General features: G+C 35.3%; 1 protein-coding gene across 2 annotated transcripts in view; it reads left to right on the top strand.

Annotated features, from left to right (window-relative positions):
- The first annotated feature begins 9,770 nt into the window (after positions 1–9,770).
- Positions 9,771–16,411, top strand: part of Pdgfd (platelet derived growth factor D) — a 223,241-nt gene continuing 216,600 nt past the window's right edge. Inside the window, exon 1 of one of the 2 annotated variants that reach the window (XM_005329088.5) lies at positions 9,771–10,270. In XM_005329088.5, coding sequence (XP_005329145.1) covers positions 10,147–10,270 — 124 coding nt within the window. In that variant the 5' untranslated portion in view covers positions 9,771–10,146. The remainder of the gene's footprint in view (positions 10,271–16,411) is intronic. The other variant, XM_005329087.5, reaches the window with a different exon arrangement.

Genomic DNA, 16,411 nt, shown 5'->3' with positions numbered 1-16,411 from the left:
ATTTTCAAAAAATAATTTATTATACAATTTCAGATTCATGTGGCAGTAATTCTTTAATGCATTTTTGCCAGCTTTTCTGTTTTCAATATCAGCAGCAGCAATGTCAGCCAACATACTAAAAAACAATCAGTTAGAGTTCAAATAGTTGAGAACATAAACTATTTTAGTCACTCTATAGACATCTTTCATCCCCGTCAAGGTCTCTATGACTTCTACAAATGGTTAGTTTGAACATACCTGTCTGTGTGACCAAAAAATAAAGATGATTTAGTAAAAGTGTTACTAAATTCCTTTATGAAATTTGATACCAATATGGATATTTTAAAAGTCTAGCATCCATTGAAAATGAACAGTTATACAAAGCTATAATATAGTCTTTAGTTATGTCCTTATTTTGTGTACTCTGGAGAAACAAACAAACAAAATCTGTCACACTAATTAAAGCTGGGCTATCTTTAGAAATGCTATACTTATAGTATAGTTCAAAAGAACTATTGCAAAATTATTCATTTACAATTTTAAAAATCATTGCTATGCATAAATAAAAAGAAAACATAAATAAAATATAGTGATGCTATAGTTTGGATCTTTAAGATAACCCAGAGGTCCATATGTTAAAAATTTTGTTTGCAGGTTCTGCTTTTGAGAGGTGTTGGAAACTCTGAGAGGCAGGGCCTATTTAGGAGGTCTTTAGGTCATTAGGGGTGTGCCCTTGAAAAGGGTTATGGGATTCCAGTACCATCATCTTCCTCTTTTGCTCTCTGGCCATGAGGTAAGCAGTTTTGCTTTGTCATGCACTTATACTATGATTTGCTGCCTTGCCACAGACCTAAAAACAATGTCATCCCAGTTATGTACTAGAACCTCTGAAAACATGAGCCAAAACATGTCTTTTTTCTTATAAGTTAATTATGTAAGGTATTTTGATATAGCCATGGAAAGTGACAAAATGAATAATAATACTGAAACAACCAAGTTTCAGTATTCATGAAATTTCTTCTGATGTAGAATGCAACTCTTAAATCAATATTTTGGATATTTTTCCATATAATGCTATTATCTGAACCATGGAGAGAACTGATAATACAGCATCTACTAAGAGTGATCCTCTATTATATTGGACTTTTCTCCTCATTCAATAACATCCACCCTGCAAATTTTAATTCCTAGGATTTTTTTTTATTCTACTGGAGATCTCAAATGATATCAAACATGTCATGAGTTGCCACTTGGCCAATAGCATTTGAGAACAATAAATTTTGAGACTTAGCTTTATTTTAGACTTATCGTGAGTGAAGAAATGCGGTATATAACTGATGATATATGATATACTATTTGTCAAAGATTCTTGAGCAGTATTTGTTTTGCCTATCCAGAACAATAATTTCTGTACAAAATTTTATTTTTACCTGTATCCTACATTGTCATGTATTTTAGTGTTTCAATATTCTTTCCTAGTTACCTTTCCATTAGTCATCTTAAATACAGTTTAGTTTTATTAGTATCCATCCCCAGATATAGATTGTAGATTCAGTTTAAAGAAGAGTTCAGTGGGGCTTCTTTCTAGTTGACCATTTCTGAAGCTGATGTTTCATATAATATAGAAATGATGACTAAGCAAAGTTAACAAGATTCTTTATTACAATTTTCTCATTTTATGTAATATATTGATTACTTTGTGATTTTTCAACAATGAAAAATTATAAAATGTTTCTGAAAATTATTAGACCACAGAAACTTTTTAACATAATATTTTGAAGAATACCCTTTGTGGTAGGATTCTTTTAGTTAATATATTCTTTTGTACTTTGTTCATTTTGCTAACTGGCACTCTAAATTTCTGGAAATCTGGGGTTAAATATGACTTTAATACAGATAATTCCCTACTTATTATCCAACACTATCAAAGGAAATAGTCCTGATAAAAATGAAGATGATGGAGTCTGATTTAAGCACAATTTTGCTTGCCTTCTATTGTTCAGTGTGGTTGCACATCTCTATCACATATATTTGCATGTTGTGAACTATTGGTCTAAACCATGAGCAAATGATAGAATTGGGGGATAAATATTGTTCTCTAGTAAATATTGTACTCTGGGGTAAATATTGTATAGGCTAAATGTTATTTCATCCGTAACTTACTACAAGCTTTGAACATAACAATGGAAGCATGTATAAGACAAACATGTAAATATTATTAGTGAACAAGGACAAAATAAATATCCAGTTCTCACAGCGTCTCTGGCACCTGGGGGCAAGTCTGAGACTGCCGAGGTTTTCAACCAGCACCTTGCATGACAGGTTCACTCTCAGTGGGACATAGTGACATCCTGGCACTAGTACTAGTTAGCCTTGTAATTGTGTCAGCTGACAACTGTGAAGGTGGGGTATGCAAGTCCAGGAAAGCTCTGGTCTGATTTTTCTCTACACCAATGGTTACTAATTGGTGGCTTTGTTGCATTCTTTTACCTCATTCATTCAAGAGTAGGGGACTAATAAAAATTTTTTACCAATCACATAGAGTAAATCATTCATTTCTGTTATCGCTTATATAAATTAACACAAATCTTTTGTGTATATTTGGATAAAGATACATGAGACTTTATGCACTCAACTTTTAGAGTCTTAATCTCTAACAGTTATTTTTTTTTTCAAAAATTTTAAATGGTAGCTAACTTGTATATACATACATCTATATCACAAAGTTAATGTCCCAATGTTTTTAAACTAAATTTCCATATCAGCAATTCAAAACTCTGCCATAGTAAATAAAATATAACCAATATAATTGAAAAATTTTATGATAATTTAGCACCATGAAAAAAAATATTTCAATAAACAAATTCTACAAATATTCATGAGTCCAAAAGAGATATATAAAATATATAAGGTTGTTTATAAGCTTTATAAAACCAGGTTATCATGTTGAATTTTTTTCTTCTTATACATTATCAATAAATCTTCCCTCCACCTCAATTTAATATTCAATGGAAAAATCAGATATTTGAGATGGTTAAATTATATAAAAAGTAACCAAGTTGACTCTGAATGAAAGCCTAAAAATTTCATACATAGTAAAGTGGAAAATAAATAAAATTATTTATTTTCCAAAATAATCATTCTTTAGAACACCAACTTTGGCTGTGCAGAGACTGTGCCTCAGTTTTACTATAGTTCTTTCTTTATTATAAATGCTGAATAAATTACTTTTGAAACAACATTTAAAAAGTCATATCAGACATTATTGGCCTCAATGTTTTCATATTTTCTGTACTAAAATCTTTTATGTTCATTTTTGGCTTTAAAAATGGAGCCAACCATTTTCCGAAGCTTGTTAAAATTAATATTGTGTCAGAAAAACAATTATATCAACTTTAATGCATTGGAGAAAAACATGATGTGTAGTCATAGCACAATTCAAGATGTTGGCCAGTTTAAGAAGAAATGATTTTGCATAGATTTCATTCTCCATATTAGATCATCCTGTATTTGCCTGAAGTAATTAAGAATGCTACTGTTCTTTTATGGGCTAGACAACACTTCCAATAACTAAAATGCTTGAAAAGGATCTGAAAGAGAACAATTTCAAATTCCCAGCTGCACCTGTATGATAGGATTGCTGTTCAAAAACTAAATTATCTTAGGGAGATATGACTATAGAATCATAAAAGTCCTAGAATGAAAGAAAACTTTTATGGCTTTTAAAAATTTTACCTTAGTGAAGGAACTTTATTTTCAAGTCTCTCACTATTTATGAAGTTCCCGTTTTAATGCTTTTAGTAGCTCAAAGAAATCTTCCATCTTCAAATACAATTCATTGCAAAAAACAGCTCCAGTCAGGTTTTTTTTTTCTTTTTAATTAAAGAGTGTATTAACCCGTGGACCTCCTTGCTGGACAAGAGAGAGCCCACTCAGTTGACTTCCAGAGAATCAAGGAAAGGCCAAGTGCTTACTTTGATATGAGGATGCTGACTCATATTGGCAATGGAGCGGGGAGCATGGGAGGAATGGAGGAACTTTAGATAGGGCAAAGAGGAGGGAGGGGAAGCGAGGGAACAAGGGGGTAGGAATGATGGTGGAATGAGTTAGACATCATTACCCTAAGTACATGTATGAAGACATGAATTTTCACAAAGTATGTGAAAAATTTTTTTTGTGTACAATCAGTGACTTGAAAAATTGTGCTCTATATGTGTAATATAAAATGAATTCCATTCTGCCATCATGTGTAACAAACTAGAATAAATAAATAATTTAAAGTTTTTTTTAAAAAAGAGTGTATTAACTGGAATGTAGCTCCTGTAAATCCCAGCCATTAGATCTATATGCATTATAGAGGATGGGAGCTTGTTTACTCTGCCATGTGATGGATCTTTACAACCTTCAAGTATTTAACATGACTTTTCTGTCTCTCTGCACCTGTCATCATTACCTCCAATTCCTCTACGTCCACCCATCTCAGGCTTTTATCTTCATCATTCTTAAAATTACTCACATAATTCTCTGTTCTTGTGGTTTCCTCAGCATGCATATTAGATTTTCTATATCCTCTTTTATATATGTCACTGAGACAGATGTTAAAGATAAATGTTTTGGGAACTTTAGTTGAAGGAATTAAAAGATTTTTTTTTACATCCATGGCCTTGAAATAGCCTACTTCTTCCCTATAGTTCCCCACATTCTTTCTTTGCCATATTTTAATTGTTTCCTATTTTGTCTAGTCCATTCTTGAGGCTGCATCTCATTGATTATTTAACACAAAGTCAATAAGTTTGCATATATTTTCAAACTTCCTGAGAGCTATAGAGCTTCCCTCCAGACTCCTAAATGGCCAAGAAAAGGTTTGAACCACAGACCTCTGCTGAAACATAAAGCTCACAACTATGAAATGTGTGTTATGACCTTTCAAAGATATGAAATTAAATTATACTTTAGAGTTGCTTGAAACATTTTTTTAGTTAATCAGTATATGATACTGAAAAATATTCACAGGATTATCCTGATGTGACTGGTCAATATTGTCTAGCATAATCTAAGAAGTTTCCCTTTTCAAGGAAGTTTTAAAATTTCAAATGAGGGGCACTTCCAGTCTTTACTTAGGAAACAAATTGTTGCAACCTTCAAAAGTAAAAAATCAAAGATAAGAATCAGGGCCAATAGCTAATGATGTACAGTGGGTGGGGAGAGGGAAGGTAAAAAGGAGAGGCACTGGGGTCTGAGCTAGAACATGACCTACTCCATGCTTTTATTATTATATCACAATGGATTCTACTGTGATGTATAACTAAGAAGAACCAATAAAAATATCGAATGATGTAATTTATTTCTACCATGAGCTAGGTTTTTAAAGGTACACTATACTATTGATTTTGCACAGCACTTTTAATACTTCTTTCTCCTACACAATGCAATTTGTTTTCTTTTAAAGACTAATTGCAAAGAAGGTAGTTAGAAAAGATAACCAAGATTTTATAACTCAAACTCTTAGGAACAATTATGTGAGTGGTGAATTCATATTGGAAGAGTTAGAGAAAAGAGAATTAGTAATTAAATATTACCAATTCAGTTTTAAATATTGACTTGCTAATAAATTCAGTGTGGGCTCAACTGAAAAGGAGAATAAATGTGTAATGTAAAATTCCAAGGGACATAAATATAAGAAAAGTTTTTTCTTTATTGAATTAAAATTCTTACTCAAGGAAAGGAACATGTAAAGATCTCCATATCAATTTCTTGCTTAAAAAAAATGGCAAAGTAAGAAAGAACTTGAAATGTGAAAGCAACTGGATAGCATCCAGTCTTATAAAGATAAAAGTGCAGAATTCTAAAGAAGACTGGCAGACATCCCAGATCAATTAAGGAAGAAATCCTGCAGAATAGGCAACATATTCATCTTTGAAACCTTAAATTTAGATAATGCAGCTCAAGAATGGGTAAATGGAGATGAAAAATATATGGAAGTAAAGAAGAAAATATAGATTTAGGGGTTCTTCTACATGATAAATAACTCAATGACTCATTTGATTAAGTTGTATCAGTAGTTCGTTCAATGCAGTAAAGGAAGAGACTACCTGGTTGACTGATGGGACCAACTACTTGTCAATGGTCAAGCTGATAGTTTTGACCACAACCAATTTCAAAGGATTATATCTGGAAGATATTGTTTAACATGTGTCAGTGCTATAGCTTGGTGAACTGTATTTGACATTACTATGTAGAATTCCAAACAATATGTGGGGCTGTATACCAACAATGCCTATAGATAAAGTATAAGTATGTGGGATGAATTGGAAATCAACCAGCCTTATGACTAGTTGACATGACTATGGTTTTCCTCAAATTAGGACCAGAGATAGGACTAGATCTGTATTTGAATCTGTAAAGCACAAGGAAACATCCCTACCAATTGCCTTGAATTATTATGTGCCATTGAAATTAAGGTTTTAAACACCCATACCTAATAAGAAGAAAATAGTACTCAAGGTGTGGGCTCCCTGGTCAATGATTAAAGAATATTTAAATTAATGCTGCTTGGGGAAAAGTTACATAAATCAATACATTTTAGCACCCCTAAAGCCTTAATTTTGAAGTAAATTTCTCCATTTTTATGCATAGAAAAAAATGTAATTAATGCTTTTAAGAAAAGTTAGTAACCTATTTCACTATTAATAATGATGGGAATAAGGGAATAAATATGGTAAATGTGACAAAGGAGTCAGTTAAGAAAAGAACTTAATGTAGGATAAGTGTAATTGTAAAGAGAAAATCATGGAATGGGTGATAATAAATGCATGCTATTTGTTGATAAAACAATACAATAATGTATTTTGCAGATACTTAATATAAAACACTTCACAATGATGTCAATATTTTAGGTATTTCAAGTCATTTGAAACTATTGAAATTTTAACATAATCTGTCATTTTATGAATATTTCATTTCATTCTTTGGCATCCAGAATATTCATACATTATCTTATTTTTAATTTCAAAAATAAGCTAAATTTAATCCAGTTCTCCTGAGCCAAATCATTGATCAAAATCATTTCATTAATTGTCTTAAAGCATCCGAGCCAATTTTGTCTTTTTTTCTAAATTTACATCATAATTTTAATAAACTATATATCAAATATTTAGCCATTTTAAATAAAAAAATGGTTTAAAGTATCTTTGTTCATGGTAAAGCTATACATGTAGCACATAGTGAAGGCATAATTTTTTAAATAAAATACTGAGAATTCTAAAATAGTTCTTTAAAATAATCCAGTGCAATATTCCCATTTTGTAGGGAAGTACTGAAGTTCCATGAAAGTTTGGTATTGAACAAGCTCGGTAGCCTTAAGGCAGATCAGAAATTAGGATGTCCCATTATAGTACTTTGGTTTTCTGAGATCTAGAGAGAAAAGGATGAACAACAAAGGAATATCTGCTTTGAAAAAAAATAGGCTTCAAAAAAATGACAACTATTGTCAAGAGATCGATCCTGTATGAGTTGCTAGTTAAGACTGGTAGAAGTTTAATTTTTTAAAAAATAAGAATAACACCAGTCCAGAGATAACACCACTTCCAGAGATGAAAAGACTTTGAAAAGTTCACACCACCTTTCATTCCTTTTCTATTGTGGCTTTTGTAAGTAGTGAAAAATCCAAGAAGATTTGAAAATAGAGTGGAAAATACCATTCATGGGTTCAATTCATTTAAGGAAAAGAGTACATGATAAAAATAGTGTCAAATTCTGGCCTACCTTTTTATTGAATCTTTACTGCTAGAGTATTTGTTTGGGACAAATGCCATTATACCTGGACCTATTAAAAGTTACTCTTTTAAATTTTTCTGAATAATAGATGTACTTTTTATTATATGAATATCATTGAACAATGGCTTCATATACACTAGTTAATTTACATTCATTGGAATAGTAATAAATATTTATAAGTCAATTTTCATCGTATTGATTCATGTTCTTTTCACCTATAATCATTTAAAATGTAGTGGTTAATTTAATGTTTGGTAAATTAGCTTGACATAGATGTGAAAAATAAATTGAAGCAATCGTATTGCTTATCTTTGAAACAGATCTTTCACACTCTCAAATAATTTTATTAAAAAATCCTATGTACTTTTACTTTCTATGGTTTCCTCTGATTCATTAGACTCTAAATTCCATGGGATTAGGAACTTTGTCTCTCTTGTTCATTATTTCATCCTCAAGATGCTTACAGAGTAGGAAAAAGAAAAATGTCAATGCTTAATTTATACTTGTTGAATGAATGAATGATTAAATCCAATCACAGATTCTATGCCTCTCTCCTCATTGCCTCTTCCAGGAGTTGATTATATTTAGAAACAGATTACTTTACAGTGGATTTCAAACTTTTTGATCATACCCCCCATAGAATTATCTTCTATATTACCCTCTGTGTGTGTGCACCTGCACAAGTATACAACAAAATATTCATGAAACCATATTATGATCTTCAAAAAACCCAGTCTTTATATTTCTAAGGTCTTGAATCCATCCTATTTAGTTAAAAATAATGCAGATATTGAAATTTATTTCATGACCCACAAACCTGCATTTTGCAAAAACACTGTTTTAGGTCATAATGCCAATAGTGGTGAATCATGTTAATGTTTGGGTACCTTGAAGGAACACATGTATCCTAGGTGATTTTGGATAGCTAATTACTTGTCAAGTCTATAATTTTCTGACCTTCCTAACCTATGCAGCAGCATCTAATTCCCTATAGATGGTTATCACTTATTTCCTATACCCTAGACTCTTGGGAGCTGGAAGGCCTACAAGAGGTTGGAAATTTTGTCTTCTAGATGTCATTGGTGAGAAGTTGAGAAATTATGTAAATTTAGATTTGGATTCAACTGCAAACAAAACAATATATTAAAATTCTGTCATGTAATTTCCCCCACAATCAAAAAAACGAAGATTGCTGTCCTGATTTTGTAAGTAAAATGACTGAGTCTCAAGAAGTGAAGTGATTTGTTCAGATGACACAACTAGTAAACCGAAAGTCTTGACTCACTCATTTTCTACACACAATGCTTTTCCTAGGAGACAAGATGCATAGTGCAGAAGTTCCTTGAAATAAAGGCAGCTCCTCTGTAGTGCTGAGTTTCCAAGCACCCACAAAAAGGAGGATCCCCAAGGCCTGAATGGCCCCTATCCCCGCCTCTTCCTAAGGGACTATGAAGGCAAAGGAACCTTATGTTCCCACGCAATTTCTTCACTCTGCCCAGTCTATCATTGATCCACCCTATCCTCTAAGCCCTTCTACTGTGCAGGGGACAGGAAAGCACCCTTAGCAACTGGTTGTTGCACTTATATACTTTACCACCTGAGTCCATCACAACTACATCTCTGTGAAATGAGAAGGGCAGGCTGTTTATTCCCCTGAGAAACTACCCTTGACCCAACTAAGGTCACAGTAACTGGGGTCCAAAGTAAATAAAGCTCAGAATCAGCTCATTTTGCCTTGCACTTTTCCATTGTACATATAGTAAAATCTTGACTCAATACAATCTGATTTTGGTTACAGTAAAAAACAAAACAACATCAACAACAACAAAAACACTCCCAACTCCAATCATTCTTCCCAAATCCCACCATCACCAAGGCTAGAACTGTGGCTACCTTGTTCCCTGCACCGTTTTTGGTCCGACAAACATAAAGCCCAGGATGGTATAAAGAGTCCTGTTCCACTGTCAAACTGGGCATGCTCAGTGGCAGTGCAGGTTTGTCCAGGGAGCCAGGGTGCTCGCGCCGCCGCTTTGAGCTGTGTGCGCGCAGCTCAGGGGGCGCTGCCACCCAGGCCGGGCCGGACAAGGCGCCGCCTGCCCCCTGCAGCTTGTGCTGCTGCTGCCGGCCACAGGAGGGGGCGAACAAACGTCAACCTGTTGTTTGTCCAGTCACCCTTTATCAACTCTCAGCACCACAAGGAAGTGCGGCACCCACACGCGCTCAGAAAGTTCAGCGTGCAGGAAGTTTAGGGAGAGCTCGGCGATTAGCTCAGCGGGCCGGGCCAGCGCTGGGGAGCGCAGGCGGCAAGAGCGCAGGGAGGCGCGGCGTCCGTCCCGAGCAGAACCCGGTTTTTGTCTTGGAGCGAAGGTGTCCCGAAGTCCCTAATCCCAAATGCACCGGCTCATCTTCGTCTACACCCTGGCCTGCGCAAACTTCTGCAGCTTTCGGGACACTTATGCAACTCCGCAAAGCGCATCCATCAAAGCTTTGCGCAACGCCAACCTCAGGAGAGATGGTAAGGGGCTCATTTTATTTACTTATTTTTAATTAAAACAGTCACATTCGATGCCATTGTTCTTTCTGTCCACCTCCCCAAATCCTTTACATGAATTTGGACTGAATGCATTGTTTGGCTATGGAGTTGTTCTGCTTGTCTGTAGTCCCTTCAACCCCTCCTTCAGCCCCTCCTTCCAGAATAGGGCTGACGGGTGTGGGACGCCAGCAGGAGGGCATAGTATGGATCAGGTGGCTCATCTTGCTGCACCCTAGAAAAGTCATTTTGGTGTCCAGAAGTCTGACACCAGGATGCTGTGCCTCATCCTGGAGTTGGAGAAAGTTGCAGACTACGCCACCCCTTGGTGAGGCTCTTAACCTTTTGGACTTATAACTAGCAAAGACCAGGCATTTGTGATAGGCGGAGTCAAGAGTGACCTTCTTTGGGTGATTTTTTAACTCAATTATGCATGTATTTTTAGTGCGTTTCAGTAATGCAATTTTATCTGGAGCAAGGTGACAATTTATTTATATATGAGTTATTTATTAGGAGAAGTTCAGTGTTGCCCCTTCCAGACCCTTAAGTGACTTTCCCTTGGAGCTTATGTCTGGCTCAGAAAAGCAGTCTAGGAGATAGGGTTTCTGGGGCTTCCTCTGTCACCACAGGGGGACCTGGCTTCTGCTGTTAGTGCTCTTGTGTGGGAGGCTTTCAAACTATTTGGAAGGAGAAAACTCCTGAAGCAGCTTTCCTAAGCAAGGTCCCCAAACAGGCTTGTTTGTTTTCCTTTGCTCTGGAGGACACCTGGGTCATTGGGTCTCAGAGACTCTAACTTCAGATTATTTACTTTCTGGAGCTTCCACGGACAATCTGAGGTTGGTTTATTCTTCAATTCCCAGCTGTAGCTAATGTTCCGGTTATCTGCAGCTGTTTCTGGTATGCACCTAGATAGACCCTCAGGTTTTGAGGTTTTGTTTTCCCCTGATTCAGTATCATCTCTCCTGCTTTCTTCAAGTTCTTAACACATCCCCCAGAAAGATTACCAGCCTAATCTTATAGCATCCCTATTTGAGCTGGTGACATTTGACTGTCTTACTTGTGAATTCATATTAATTATTTTATATCCATATCACTTTCATTCTTGGTGTGTCCTTATTTTGGACTTCACTGAAAGACTTTTGGACTTTGAAGGGAAAATATAAACTTTACTATATTTCTGATAACAACTAGACTGTGGATTTCAGTATGTTCAAGTCATTTGAAGTGGTAAGGTATATTGTGGGGGAAGCCCCAGTCACCTTACTTTATTACAGTGTTTCATATGAAATATTCCACCAGTGCATTTTAAATAATCTGCTATCCTAGATAAAGCACAGAAGTTTCTTAGTAAAATTAAAAAACAATTTAGGCTCAAGACCAAGATGTTATAGTTTTACTCTTTAAGGTTTCCACTAGAGTCATATCTTCTCCTACCTGATTTTTTAAGTTTGCTCATGTTTGCACTTTATATGCCCTTTTAACTGCATAGAGTAAAATGCCACTTATGATTTGCATGACTTCATAGCCAAAATTTTGTAATCCTTAGCCTCCCAAGTATCAGTTACAAGAAGTCAAGGACAGAAAATGAAAAGTATGTAACCATTTTCCATTAGCCCAAGATTCTGTCTAAAACCAAGTTATGCAGCTGCAGCTCAGAATTTTTTAAAAATTATTTTTTGGGGTAGGGAATACTCTTATTTTAGTTTTTACTGCTAAAACTCCATATGTTTAATCTATTTGGTAAATATTTTGTTCTAGCAAAATTTTGAAAACTACCCTGGGTTTTTAATTTCTTTATAGTGTAGCCAGGTCTATTTAACAGTTACTCACACAGTTTAACAGTACACACACACATACACACACACACACACACACACACTTTAATTAGCTCAGATTGCTAAATATTTTCCTCCATATCAGTTTCATCTTATAAACAATGCTGTGAAGGAATAAAAGCTAGACACAGAAAATCATTTTATAGGGAGTAAAAATATTAACACTCTAACGAGGTTTTAGTTAAATTTTCAAACGGCAGCTTTTTCGTAAGTGCATATGATTCCCCTAAGGGGGTGATATTGGGCTTTAGGGGTGAAAACTCTTAGCTATTACAATGATTTCTGTTCCTCTAAGGGGCTACAATATAAAAACAGATATAGAGCATATCAGTGGTGTTAACATTTCATGGGGAAGGAAGGTGAATAGAAAAAAAATGTTCAAAAAGACTGACGGAGATTGGTAATGGTGAAGAGAAGGTTGAAAAATACTGTTGGAGAATTTTGGTGAGAGAGTAAAATTAAAGAATCTTTGAAGAGGTCTAGACATCATCTAGAAAACTCTAATGGCAATATTTGAGCTGTCAGAAAGTAATAACTTGTTAAATTGACTCCAAGCTTTCTCTGCTTGCTTTCTCAAATCTTCTTCATGGCCCATTGAAGAACACAATATTCTTTTTATTTTGGATATAAAATTAAGGTAGGATGTAAACTTCAGGGAGATGTAGATAAGGAATATATTTAGGAAAAAATACAAAAACATAAGTTTCAAATATCAATTTAGGGCCTTTAGGAAATGTAGCCCTTAGATTAAAAAGCATAGGATATCACAAGAAAAAATAAATTGGCCATGATCCTTGAGAGGGATGGTAGAAAACATCACCTGATGATAGAACTATCTTCACATGTGAATGTCATCCATTGTTCCTGCCAGGCTGAATAGGTGCTGCCTCCCGTTGCGGGCAAGAAAGGAAGAACAAGAGCAGATGTCCTGTAAGAAGGGCATCAGGTGTATTGCATTCTGTCTGGCTTGATACAGAAACTCACATGTGATCTGTTGTGCCTGATAGGTCCAGATAACTGGGAGAGCTAAGAAATAACCCACTTCAATCTAATGTATGTTATATGATATGTCAAGAGCTTTGTAATGTTGTGAACAACCAATAAAAATTTAAAAAAAATTTTAAAAATGGAAAAAAAAGAAATGATATGCAAATATGTAGTGCTAGGGTTGTAAATGATAGTCTTTCTCAGCCATTATAGGAGGCTGTCTGGCTCTCATCTTCTGGCCTCTGGAAATCTCCATCATAATCTATTCTTGTTCTAAAGAGACATCGCCAGAGCCCTTCCATTTGCCGAATGATTATAAGTGCCCCAGTGGAGAAGTGTGGTTGAATTTGGTTCCTCTTTCTAGGAGGAAATGAGGCTATATGCTAAAACATAATAATTAGTGGTATTGAGTGTTTATTCTTATATCAGAGTTTTTATTGTTCTTGTTCAGACCAATTTATGAACACAGAGAAAAAATCCCAATTTAACCATAGCACTCTTGTTTTAGTGCCTATACAGTCCGTGCCTTTGTGATAATAACTGGTCATAAGTATGTATTGTTCAGAGTGTGTATCAAGAAGTGTAAAAGTAGCAATTAACTGACACTTACTTACTTAAAAATCTAACTTTCTGCCTATGGATTTAAGAATATACTTTCTTGACCTTTTGTTGATTTCTGAAAGTAAGGTGTTGCTGGTAAGCAGTGATGGATTTAGTTCCGCTTGGTAAATATACCAGAACTTGAATTGTCTATTACATTATCATTAGCTAATGATAGGCTTGCTGTTTTAGTAATTGTGCTTAGATTTTAAAGTAGTCAAGCTTGTTTTTTAAATGCGGCTTTCTATTGTCATCCATGGAAGTATACTGACTTTGGTGCAAAGATTAGAGATTAAACCAGGTGTGGTGGTGCATGCCTGTAATCCTAGTGACTTGGGAGGCTGAGTTGGGAGGATGCTAGCCTCAACAACTTAGACCCTGTCTCAAAATAAAAACTAAAAGAGCTGAGCTGAGGATGAGGCTCAGTAGTTAAGTGTCTCTGGGTTCAGTCCCTAATGCCAATTTAAAAAACAAACAAACAAACAAACAAACAAACTAGAGTTTAAGGGAACGCAACAAAACAGAGGAAAATATAAACAAATTATTTTTTAAATGTTTGAAGACTAAAAATCAGATTAGTGTCTAAATTCTCTGCTCTTCTGAATTTATAATTTCTTTTATATACTTTAAATATAAATACTTTAAATACTTTAATAGTATTTAAGACTCCCAATCTTATGAAGCATAGTGGAGATTACATATTTTAAATTCAACAACTTTGAATTGCCACCAGGGATAATAATATTTAATTAAGATTCTTTTAAAGAGTACAGTTTAGCCAGGTGTTTGGATGCTGTACAAGTGGAGGATGCCAGTAATAGCATTGTGAAGTCCCTGAATGTCAGTGGGTTTTTCTACAGGATTTTCCCTTTCAGTGAATAAGAGTAAAACTGTATTGTTTCAGAACAATAGAGTCAAACAATGGAGCAGAGCTCACAGGGCCATCCACCTTTTCTGACCAGCAAGAAATATAAGCATGCTGTCTCTGTCATGCAAGACTGTGAGCATATTTGGTCTCAAAGCCCCATCATCCTGAGTCTGGAAGGATATGTGTATTTCTTTGCCCTTGAGAGCTGAGTCATAATGCAAATCATCTTCCTTTTGGAACTTACTCTTGAATTCTCTTTTTTGAAATGATCTCATTAGTGTAAAAAGCTAGTTCCTGAATACCTTAATAAAAACCTTCCATTTATTAAGATAGGAAAGTCTTTTAGGTGAACCAGTGGTAGGATGTTTCTAACTCCTCTATGCCATGACATTTGGGTGTTGCACTGATCTTTCTCAAGGGAACAAGATGGTTTTAGAGTAGAATTGAGTTAGTAGCTAAGTTGCCTATCCTCTTTCAAAGTTATCTCTTTTCAAGTGATTCTTGACTTAATCTGACTATTTTCCAAAGACAAAAGGTAAACAAATGGTTTTTTATCCTGCACTCTGCTGCTAAGTCACTGTTATTTATTTATTTGATGTCACTGTTATTTATTTATTCAATGGTTATTTCTTGCTTCTGTCATATCTGCCATGTCTTGTCCTAGATGTTCAGTTGTTTAGCACAATATGAATGAAGCACACATGATTCCTGCCATCCTGGAATCTGCAATCTAGTGAACAATATGGACAAATAACTAGTCAATTCCAAGTGTTGCTCTTAACTTTCTGATGTATTCTGAAGAGGTCCAAGTGCCTTAGAGGTCCCTGCAAGGAGACCTCAGAACACGTTAGCTTCAGATTTTCTACCGCTTCTTCAACAGAACAATTCCACATATATCTTCATACTTTTGATTTACATACTGTCTTCGAGTTCATCATAAGATTTTTGTTTGAAAAATGTATTTCACACTTAAGAGTGTAAAAGCACTATGTAGTGTGATAGGTGCTTTTGTGGGGGAAGTGCATTCAGTCACAGGAATCTACAAGGAGCATTTAATGCAGTCAGAAGAGACTGAGAAAGACTTTCTGGAGAAAGAAGCCCTTCAACATAGGCATGAAGGATGAATGGAGTTTAGAAGGCAGGAGCCGTGAGGAATGCATATGGAGTTTCCTTGTGGAGAGAACATTTGCCAAGATATGGAAGTGAAACATTCAAATAAGCAAGTGTGCACTAGTGAAAATCCTGGGAAGTTATGTGAGGGAGTTTGGCCAGAGTGCTAAGTGCAATGGGAAGTCATTGAAGGATTTAATTGGGACATGCATGGTCCCTTCTGTGTTTGAAAGCAGTGACAGTGTTCCTGAGGAGTAGCCAGGCCAGCTGTAATGAAGACTGGTCTCTCTGCATACCCTCTGTGAACAGCTACACACACTGGAATATTTCATTTGCAGTATGGTAATAGAAGACATGAATGTCTTTCCTAGTCCCAGATCTCCAAAACTTAGTGGCCTATGCCTTATGACATTCCTGGTGTTCCTTACCCAAGATGCCTCTCTGGAGATCAGCACAGCAGTTGTTATTTTTTTAACACTACTTGAGGTCTCAATAAAGTAATGTAAAGGGTGCAAGTGACCTGCCTAGTGTTTGTCAACGTGTTACTGCAAATATATACACTTCAGAATTAGTGTAATTTAAAAGGGACCATGTTCACATTAACTTTTGTATGAAGGACAGTTTCAGCTAGAATCTATAGGGGTAATAGATGACAAAAAGAAAAGAATCCAATAAAAATGCTGCAGCAAAATGTTCTGTATCCCCATACAGTATTTCAGGACCAAA

Source organism: Ictidomys tridecemlineatus, chromosome 4, assembly GCF_052094955.1.
Source record: "Ictidomys tridecemlineatus isolate mIctTri1 chromosome 4, mIctTri1.hap1, whole genome shotgun sequence".
Taxonomy (NCBI): Eukaryota; Metazoa; Chordata; class Mammalia; order Rodentia; family Sciuridae; genus Ictidomys; species Ictidomys tridecemlineatus.
This window is presented reverse-complemented; position numbering and strand designations above follow the sequence as displayed.